General features: G+C 43.4%; 1 protein-coding gene across 2 annotated transcripts; it reads right to left on the bottom strand.

Annotated features, from left to right (window-relative positions):
• Positions 1-624: 624 nt before the first annotated feature.
• Positions 625-10138, bottom strand: LOC112226703 (homeobox and leucine zipper protein Homez). Of its 2 annotated transcripts, none has more exons than XM_024391201.2 (3): positions 9682-10138; positions 4377-4550; positions 625-4161 (listed from the first exon to the last, which is right to left on the bottom strand). In XM_024391201.2, the coding sequence occupies exon 3, from the start codon at positions 4131-4133 to the stop codon at positions 2055-2057; it is 2079 nt and encodes a 692-aa protein (XP_024246969.1). In that variant the 5' UTR covers positions 4134-4161; positions 4377-4550; positions 9682-10138; the 3' UTR covers positions 625-2054. The 2 variants fall into 2 exon arrangements, with proteins under 2 accessions (XP_024246969.1, XP_024246968.1); XM_024391200.2 differs by having other exon boundaries at positions 4372-4550.
• Positions 10139-10600: the final 462 nt, after the last annotated feature.

Raw genomic sequence — 10600 nt, forward strand, 5'->3', positions numbered from 1 at the left:
TGATTGGTAACAATATATTTTTCTTAAAGTCCACATACAGACGGTAAAATATTGGCACAAAATTGTTTTTGCATGCCATGGTTATCCATTCAAGGAACAATACTTTTTTCTGTTAATCACTTGGAACATCAAACTGTCAAATGTGGGACTGAAATGTTAATCATTTTTATCTCTCCTGATAGGGACACCCACCATTATTAACACTCCCATCCGGTAAGAATGAATTAATATCAGTTGATCTCCACGGTGCATCATTGAAAGATGTAGTTAAGACTGAGCAGACCTCTCTCCTCCATTCTCAGAATCTGACTAACATTCAAATCCAGTTCTTGACTGGGTTATCACTACACTCTGCAAATCCTTTCAGAAATGGCAAGTAAAGCCTCATTGGAATTAAATTTACATTTCGTCAATGACAAAACTGAAATCCAATTGATAAATTCTGATTGATTTCAGTATGTGACCTAACATAACATTAAGCCAAAAGACAACTAAGTATTTTGGCATAGTTCTTACCTCTTTCTGCAGCATCTGTGATGAAAAGCTGACCCCCCCCCATCTCAGAAAGTTCAGGGAATGAAAGGCCTCCATCGAAGTTCACACAAACAAGAAAACATTCACACATTTGCAAATATGTTTTTTTTTTTACTTGTCTCTAGTGACGCAGTAGGGCACATTTGAAATTTAACAAAGATTAATTTATGAAAATGAGTGCCATCTATCCAGTGAAGTACAAATGTAAAAAACTGTTTACAACTGAAGGCTGCAATGTGACAAGTGTAATAGGACATTAACATTTCTCCTTCAGTATTCTTGTACTTCCACATGTAAATTTCTCATAGCTAACAGAACAAACTTCTACACTAGAAAATGTTGATTAAATACTTTCCAGTATACCTGTTTGAATGACACATTTGCATGCTTTTTAATCTCTGAGGCATAGGAAATGGCCTGCACAAAACACTAGTTATTGCTTTGGATTATAGTGGACTAAGCCAATATATTACTTCTATGCCTGAACTTTGAATTTGGTTGGATTACACAATTCCAGTGACTTCTGTGCCCCTAATCATTCTACTCACACAAATGCTCGATATAGGCAGAATATTCTACTCCCACCAATCTGGGGTATGAACAAGGGGAAATAAACTGCACACACAACGATAAAATAAGCCTACATTGCAGCCCTTCAGAACATAATTCATTTTGAGAGGTGAGCAGAGGCCAAAAATACAGGATTTTACAGGACCAAAGAGTGCAATTCAGTTGATCAAAATGTTTTAAACATATGGTCTGCATGGACATTGAACTTCACTTTAAAACATTTGTAGGTCAGTGCAAACTGCATAACAATTTTAATAGGAATTCAAACTTTTATAAAAAGGAATATATTTAATTAACATTATGGCAGCTAAAATGTCAGGGTTAAAAAAATTCAAGTGCAACGTGTCTATTTAGAAGGATAAAGTGTTAAATCTCCAGTTTGTTAATCTAGTGAAGAGGAATTGTAGGTTGTAAAGGAATGAAAATACTTTCAGTGATTAGTCAGTGTCTTTACCCTAAGGATCATAAATTGTTCTATTTAGGTTTCCACAGTGTAGTTTCACTTCTGAAAAAAAAGGAGAACCACACTACCTAAGGAGCTCCAACCAATACATACTTTATATCCAGTTAATTATATTTTGCTACAATACTGGACTACAAATTATATAACACACAAACAAAATAAGGGGGTGGGGGAATTGAACCAGTGCACTAGGTACTGTCCTATCTATAGTAGGCAGGCAGCACAAGCAGGACTTCAAGACCAAGCTTATGAGAAAACAAAACACTGAATGCAGCAATAATTCAAGCACAGTCACCAGATCTGTGCTTATACTACAAAGACTGTAAGCATTTAAGAGTCACACCTGCTCACATTAGAGCAAAGTAAATTCAATATGAAAAGTTTTTGTAACTAAGGAGCGTCATCGTTCTGCGTAGAGATGATCAGTCTTGTCCTCTGTAAAAAGAGCGCTGATTTCCAACCCTTATCCACCCACAAGTTCCTCATCTCAATCAGTAACATTGGTTTCTGGGTCAATTTCCTTGCTCTCCTGAGATGCAAACCAGTCTCGCACCTGCTGGTAGCTCATTCGTGACTTTTTGCAAAGGGCATCAAGGTCTTTCTCATGAAGAACCCCAGTCAAGCGATGGTAAACCCCCAGCGGCTTGATGTCCGGGAAATCGGCAGTGGATGTTGCTGTGGCGCCATTCGCTTGAGACTTACGTTTGCGGCTACCCATAACCCGAGGGATCCCACTGGAACCGTTTCCACCGGTGACTCCACTGCCATTTTGCTGTGTGGCTAGTTCAGACAGAAATTGCTCACGGACCCCCTGCACCCAGCGTAGCTGCCCATTTTTAACAGCATAGCGCGTATCCCCAAACCACTGGATGATGTCTGCACGGGGCAAGCCTGTGAGTTCTACCAGCTGGGAGTAGTCCTCACTCTTAGGCCACTGGCAGTGCAGGAAGTGCTCCTTTAGTATGTCCAGTTGTTCCTTGGTCTTCCGTAGTCGGCCAGCAGGTGTAAGAGTAGACCAGGATGAGGGAGGACTGGAGAGAGACAGGGCTGTGAGTGAGGCTTTGGCTGAGCGAGCAGACTTCTGCAGGGTGCTGGTGCTAGTGGAACTATGCTTAATAGTGGGGACAATAGTCGAAAGGGGAGGGGTGGTAGAATGAGAGGGGGAGGAAGAAGCACAGATGGTAACGGCTGATGGTGGCTGTTTAATCTCTGGGTCTTTGTTGTCCCTAATCAACTGTAGGGGCTTATCTTCCTTTTTCACCTCCTCTTCCTTAACAGTCTCAGTGTGAACAGAGGCTTCCTCTGCAACCTCGTCCTCCTCAGCCTCTACTGCTCCTTCCCCAAAGGTCTCCAGACTGTTTGACAGGAAGTTCTGGAAGAAATGTGAATCTTTCACCCCATTGCTGCGAGCTCCCTTCCATTGAGCCCCTCTCTGCACTTCAATATCATTTTCTTGATCCCGAGGCATGTGAGCTACGCGTGGAAAAGACTGGAGTTGCTGAGACTCATCCTTTGCTTCTCCTATGATGAGCTGAGGGTAGACCATGGATGTTCTAAGCAGTCCGCGCCCATTTCTAAGCTGGTACCGGCTGTCGCTGAACCATTTGCGGATGTCATTGCGGCTCAGGCCCGTTTCATTCTGCAGGCATCGGAGCTCTGTCTCTGCAGGCCAGTTTTCACGCAGGAAGCTGCTGCGAAGGACTGCAAGCTGAGCTTTGGTCTTTTTGTAGCGTCCGCGTTGTTGTCGCTGTGGAGAGCCAAGTGAGGTCTCAGAGAGGTTCAGGGAAGGCTCTGTCGTGGTAGTTGCTGGCATGTCTACAGGAGGGCGGTAGTAGTATGAATCCTGAGGGGGTGGGAGAGAGGAACTGAAATGTCGGATGGTGGAGGCTGGTTTGCAGTGTTCTGGAGTCTCATGTCTGGCACGTTTTCTTGGGTGGAGCAGGGAAGAGTTAAGACCATTATTCCTTTGGCCTGTGTCCTCTGCTTCCACAGACATCTCCCCACACCCTGTTCTCATCTTGATCTCCTCTTTCTCATTTGCATAGTCGTTAGTCCACTCAGGTCCGGCCAGCTTGCCACGCGTCTCCTCAATCTCCTCTGAGGCCCAGCTGATGCCGTATTTGATTCTCTGCACCATGAACCAGACCTTGACTTTGTCCAGAGGCAGGGCACAGAGCCGTGCCAAGGCATTCACCTCACGAGATGTTGGGTATGGGAACACATTGAATGCCTGGATCAGCTCTTGGATGGTGTCAAGCTCACGTGTCTGATTTGACTGTGTCCATACTAGCTTCGGGCCCTCAGAGACCAAAGGCAGGCACACCACAGAGTTGTGGTTGGTGCTGAAACTAACACCACCATCTCTAACCTTGCCTCCATCACTGTCTGTTGCATCGTGGTCAAAGGAAAGACGGCTCTTTCCATTGGTTATCTGGTGGCGTGGACTTTTGGAGGAACGCGGGGCGGCATGCTTTCCTTCACACGCCGTCTTTGTGACGTCACTCTGGAATGTCTCCATATTCACCCCCAGGCCTATTCTTCTGTTACGGTCAATGTGTGTTGCCATCGGTGGTGTCACCGCACGTCACTCCAGTCTAGTAGAGATAAGACAAAGATGTAAAATACATTGTGCTCAAATTGATTATCGCACAAACAAAAAAATATGAGAAATAGCACTGGAGTTTGCCAACGTCTAGTCCAGGGGTCTCCAACAGGTAGATCGCTTGCCTGTCGGACTGAAATTAGCATTTGAATCAGGAAAGTGTGCTCTCACGACCTCTACAAGCAAGAATATTTTAACGTACTTTACCGGTTGTCCGTGCACTTGGTCCTTTTGGCTGTAGGAATGTGAGACAATATATCCACAGCTAAGTATAATTGCATCAACTTTTCAAAGCGCTCTGTCCTCTTTTCACAAGTTCTCCGTCCTCTGAGAATGAAGTTTGACCCCCCCACCAGAGGCAGTGAATCACAACAGAAACACCTATGGAAAGAGAAAATAGATTGAACATTTGACATTCTCAATGTGTAGGCGATTCATACATGAGAAAATATATAAAAATTGTCATTCATAGAGTAAGATGTTTTATAATATAATCTCTTTTTGAAAAACAGCAATAAAACAGCTATGGCAGAGGACAGTTGACTTCATACAAAAGGCAAACTCGAGATTGCCTATTAGGGAGAATTTATGTACAACTCTGCCCTGATCTGACCAAAAGCATAAATTAAGTTAACTGTCAATTCACAGAGAAAACTATGGAACGCAACAAGTGCATATTTTGTATTTCTTATATTCCTTTTGTTGTAGCATTATTGAGAGGGAAGTAAACATTTTATTGTACTGTAGTGTGTACAGCATGTGTATCATGTGGACATTTCCCCCTGACAAATATATTTACAAAATTCGGATTAAATCCAATATCCCATACGGTCCTTTTTTGCCCCCCTGATCCTGGAGGGGCTTCAGTCTGGATGTCCTAGCCTGGCACTAACGGCAGGTAGCCTAGCGATTAAGAGCATTGGGCCAGTAACAGACAGGTCGCTGGTTCGAACCCCAGAGGCAACGAGGTGAAAAGTCTGCCAATGTGCCCTTGAGCAATGCACGTCACCCTAATTGCTCCTGTAGGTCACTCTGGATAAAAGCATCTGCTAAATGACAAAAATGAACTAACATCTAATTCAACTGCGATCGCCAATACCGAACCTTCATTAGCTGAATTGAGGCAAAGACATTTGGAGGATGGCCTGGTGTCAAGAAGGGCAGCAAAGAAGCCACTTCTCTCCAGGAAAAACATCAGGGACAAACTGATATTCTGCTAAAAGTACAGGGATTGGAGTGCTGAGGACTGGGGTTAAAGTAATTTTCTTTTTGAATCCCCTTTCGGATTGTTTGGGGCTTCCGGAAAAAAAGCTTTTCCGGAGAAGACAAGGTGAGCGCTACCATCAGTCCTATGTCATGCCAACAGTAAAGCATCCTGAGACCATTCATGTGTGGGGTTGCTTCTCAGCCAAGGGAGTGGGCTCACTCACAATTTTGCCTAAGAACACAGCAATGAATAAAGAATGGTACCAACACATCCTTCGAGAGCAACTTCTCCCAACCATCCAGGAACCGTTTGGTGACGAACAATGCCTTTTCCAGCATGATGGAGCACCTTGCCATAAGGCAAAAGTGATAACTAAGTGGCTCGGGGAACAAAACATCGATATTTTGGGTCCAAGGCCAGGAAACTCCCCAGACCTTAATCCCATTGAGGACTTGTGGTCAATCCTCAAGAGGTGGATGGACAAACAAAAACCCACAAATTCTGATAAACTCCAAGCAAGAATGGGCTGCCATCAGTCAGGATGTGGCCCAGAAGTTAATTGACAGCATGCCAGGCCAGATTGCAGAGGTCTTGAAAAAGAAGGGTCAACACTGCAAATATTGACTCTTTGCATGAACTTCATGTAATTGTCAATAAAAGCCTTTGACACTTATGAAATGCTTGTAATTATACATCAGTATTCCATAGAAACATCTGACAAAAATATCTAAAGACACTGAAGCAGCAACATTTGTGGAAATTAATATTTGTGTCATTCTCAAAACTTTTGGCCACGACTGTATACGATGAATGAATAAGGGCATAACTGGGACAAAATATGCAAACCCTGCAGCCTTCCAGCTAGAAGTTTACATGATGATTACAATAACATAATAAGCCGAAACTAACCCAAAATGAAATTAGCAAAGTACTTGAGAAATTAGATCAAGTTGACTAAGATATACGGTTTAATTCTGGGCCGGCGTTATGGGCGGGCAACTGTACCTCCTTGCCTATCCAAATGGTGCTGGAGATGGCTGCCGTTTTACGGTCCCCTAACCAAATGTACGTGTTTTTTCCCCTATCATAATTTGTAACTTATTTTGTACATAATGTTTCTGCCACTGTCTCTTATGACAAAAAAAGAGCTTCCAGAAATCAGGACAGCAATTATTCACCCCATACTGGATAAGATTTTTCTTTTCTTTAACGACTTGGACGCAAAGGATTTACTCCAGACACCCGGCAAGGCCCTCATCCCCGTCATTCGCTAAGCTACAGGACTGTTTTGCTTGCACCAACTGGAATATGTTCCGGGATTCTTCAGACGGCATTGATGAGTACACCAGTCACTGGCTTCATCAATAAGTTCATCCCCACAGTGACTGTACATGCATACCACAACCAGAAGCCATTGATTACAGGCAACATCCGCACTGAGCTAAAGGGAAGAGCTGCCGCTTTCAAGGAGCGGGACTAACCCGGAAGCTTATAAGAAATCCCGCTCTGCCCTCCGACGAACCATCAAACAGGCAAAGTGTCAATACAGAACTAAGATTGAATCATACTACACCGGTTCCGACACTCGTCGGATGTGGCAGGACTTGCAAACTATTACAGACTACAAAGGGAAGCACAGCCGTGGGCTGCCCAGTGACACGAGCCTACCAGATGAGCTAAATTACTTCTATGCTCGCGTCGAGGCAAGTGACACAAACACATCCACCACGCTGATCCTCAACACAGGGCCCCTTCAGGGGTGCATGCTCAGTCCCCTCCTGTACTCCCTGTTCACTCATGACTGCATGGCCAAGCACGACTCCAACACCATCATTAAGTTTGCCTATGACAACAGTGGTAGGCCTGATCACTGACAACGATGAGACAGCCTATAGGGTGATGCCAGGACAACAACCTCTCCCTCAATGTGTTCAAGACAAAGAAGATGATTGTGGACTACAAGAAAAAGAGGACCGAGCTCACCCCCATTCTCATCTGGGCTGCAGTGAAGCAGGTTGAGAGCTTCAAGTTCCTTGGTGTTCACATCACCAACAAACTATCATGGTCCAGACACACCAAGATAGTCGTAAAGAGGGCAAGACAAAGCCTATTCCCCCTCAGGAGACTGAAAAGATTTGGCAAGGGTCCTCAGATCCTCAAAAAGTTCTACAGCTGCACCATCGAGGGAATCATGGCTGGTTGTATCAATGCCTGGTATGGCAAATGCTTGGCCATCTGCAAGGCACTACAAAGGGTAGATGTACGGCCCAGTACATCACGGGGCCAAGCTTCCTGCCATCCAAGACCTCTATACCAGGCGGTGTCAGAGGAAAGCCCTAAAAATGATCAAAGAGTCCAGCCACCCTAGTCATAGACTGTTCTCTCTGCTATCGCATGGCAAGCGGTACTGGAGCTTTTACACTGCTGCTACTCTGGTTATCATCTATGCATAGTCACTTTAACTCTACCTACATGTACATTGTACCTCAATTACCTTGACTAACCGGTGCCGCCGCCCATTTACTCTGTACCGGTACCCCCTGTATATAGCCTCTATTGTTATTTTACTGCTGCTCTTTAATTATTTGTTAGTTCTTTTTTTATTTACTTGGCACTTGTTTTTTTAAACTGCATTGTTGGTTAAGGGCTTGTAAGTAAGCATTTCACTGTAAGGTCTACACCGGTTGTATTCGGTACATGTGACAAATCACATGTCGCTACAGACCCTGGTTCGATTCTAGGCTGTATCACAACCGGCTGTGATTGGGAGTCCCATAGGGCAGCGTACAATTGGCCCAGCGTCGCCCGGGTTAGGGTTTGGCCGGGGTAGGCCATCATTGTAAATAAGAATTTGTTCTTAACTGCCTAGTTAAATAAAGGTTCAATAAAATTTTAAATCACAAGTGCATAGGCCTAGAACGGAAGGGTTGTGTGGCAAAGATATGGGCATCGCTCTCCAGAATGCATGCACTCAGCTTTCCAGAATGTGCTCCATTGTCTCCTGCCAATTCCTGCACATTCATTGTTTCATTGTGTGAATTGTTTGCCCTTTGATGATATATTTTTATCAATTCCCTTTTACATATTTAACCAGTAGGCCTAGTAAATGTACCATTAATCCCAGTCATTTGGTTACATTCATTTATGTTAATGCATTCATTTATGTTAATGTAAATGTTGTCATTGTCTTTTGTTTGGAGTTCTTCATGTGAGCAATGAGCATGTGTGTGGATCCTCTGTCCTGATAACGTAGAGCGTGCGCGCTTGAGCACACCAAACTGCTGAGTTCATACAATATTGCACTTCACTAGAGATAGCTCAAATAAAGACAGACGTAAAAGAGATGAATGGGATTAAAATAACCTGAATGTATCAGGATATTTTCTACTGTTTCTAATTATTGGCTTTAAGCCTATGCATTTGACTTAGTTGACGATGGGAGTGATAGCCTATAGGCCAATGCCGCAGTCGACCTCTCTCGGAGTTCCATGCGCTAATTTCTTTAGCCGCCAATTGATCACGGTGTAGGCAATCAATGTGTCCATATGGCAAAGGCTGGTGCTCTTGCATTAGTTGAATTTAAACGTTTTGATTTGTATCATTTTAATTCATTCAGATTATGATTAACCACGTGACAATTATTGACATGAAACTTGTCCATCTTTTATTTGCATTTACAAATACTAAACTGACACGCAGATTGGTAGAAATGTAGGGTAAATTGTAAGCTTGGCCAAATTTGAAACTCGGGAGCTGCTTATTCTTTATTGTGACACCCATTTACTAGAACACCCATTGATAAAAACGGTCCCGCCTATAGAATTCAAATGGCAGTCCAATTGGTTCATTCGGGCGCTGGCCCTGATCCAATGTACGAGACTGACGGTCAGGGGCTGGGCTATATAATCTCCGAACTCAGAACCAAATCACCAAAGTAGCGAACTTAGTGTATCATGCTGCGTTCTGTTGCAACTCATTCGTTTTCGGAAATGATACATTTGTATTCCCCCCAAAAGATGTGGGTCAACCACTGAGCGAGCAAACTAGTAGCCCTTGACAAAAAAAATGCTAGGTACAAATGTGGCCGACCGAGAGAGATATCCGGCACTTTGCTAATAGTAGCCCAAACAGCCCTCGTAATTTTAACATTGTTACAAATGTAACATCAAGACAGCTTACAATGCGGAACAGCTCAAAAATTGGCACAGATATTTTGATCCTTTGTGGCGTACTAGCTCAAATGGTCAGACTGCACAGGCGCACTCACTCGGACACGCTTCAGTAATAACAAAGAAACAAACTTACCGGAATCATGTTTTAGCCCATTTATTCTCTGGCGTTGGATAAAGTTTTTATTTAATTTTTTATATCCGTCTTTTTTTTGTTAACCCTGTTAATGGCTGAAGTTGGACAGAAAACACAGGGAAACAATAGTCTGTCTGACCCCGTCGCTTTATCTATCCGTCGAACCTCAAACGGGTTCTCGTTTCGGATACAATGACGCGAAGCAATTCTAGAACTTTGTTTTGTCTCAAGTTACGACCCAAACGGATACTTGATAATGATACACCTTTAGAAGTGAATCAGCAATTGGTTGAACCCGTTTCCTTACTGTACCCCTCTCGGTCAGTTGTTGCTTTAGTTCTGAAAATCCGAGCGTTTCCCCTGTCCTGCCAAGACGAGGACCAGAAACTCACACAGGCCCCACCATCTCCTGAGTGACGATAGAGAGGGTGTGGCATTCTATGCAAAACAGGACTGGGATTGGATGAAAGCGCTTGTAAAGGACTGGTCAGCAAAATAACTTCTAAAACACACTTATGGGCACTGCAATCGCCATGTTTGTAAGGTTATATAAATATATAGTTTTTCGAAAGTGTTTTCAGACACCATTGAGTGCAGACTACATAGACGTGTAAACAAAATTGTCATGTACAACATAAGCATTATTTGACTCGACGACCAACAGTGGAGCGTTTTGTGATCAAATAAAAATGTTGCCCTAGGGGGATTCGACCACACGGCCATCGTACTTTAAGAAAAGTAATATATTGCAATATTTATATTACTTATATGTTTTATATGGGCATATGTGGTGGAAACATACACTATATATACAAAATATGTGGACACCCCTTCAAATTAGTGGATTTGGCCATTTCAGCCACACCTGTTGCTGACAGGTGAATAAAATCGAGCAAACAGCCATGTAATCTCCATAGAC

The sequence above is a fragment of the Oncorhynchus tshawytscha genome, linkage group LG28, assembly GCF_018296145.1.
Source record: "Oncorhynchus tshawytscha isolate Ot180627B linkage group LG28, Otsh_v2.0, whole genome shotgun sequence".
Classification (NCBI taxonomy): Eukaryota; Metazoa; Chordata; class Actinopteri; order Salmoniformes; family Salmonidae; genus Oncorhynchus; species Oncorhynchus tshawytscha.

Bases quoted from the DNA above. Each gene is read 5' to 3' on its own strand.
- LOC112226703 (XM_024391201.2), bottom strand. From the start codon at position 4,133: ATGGCAACACACATTGACCGTAACAGAAGAATAGGCCTGGGGGTGAAT.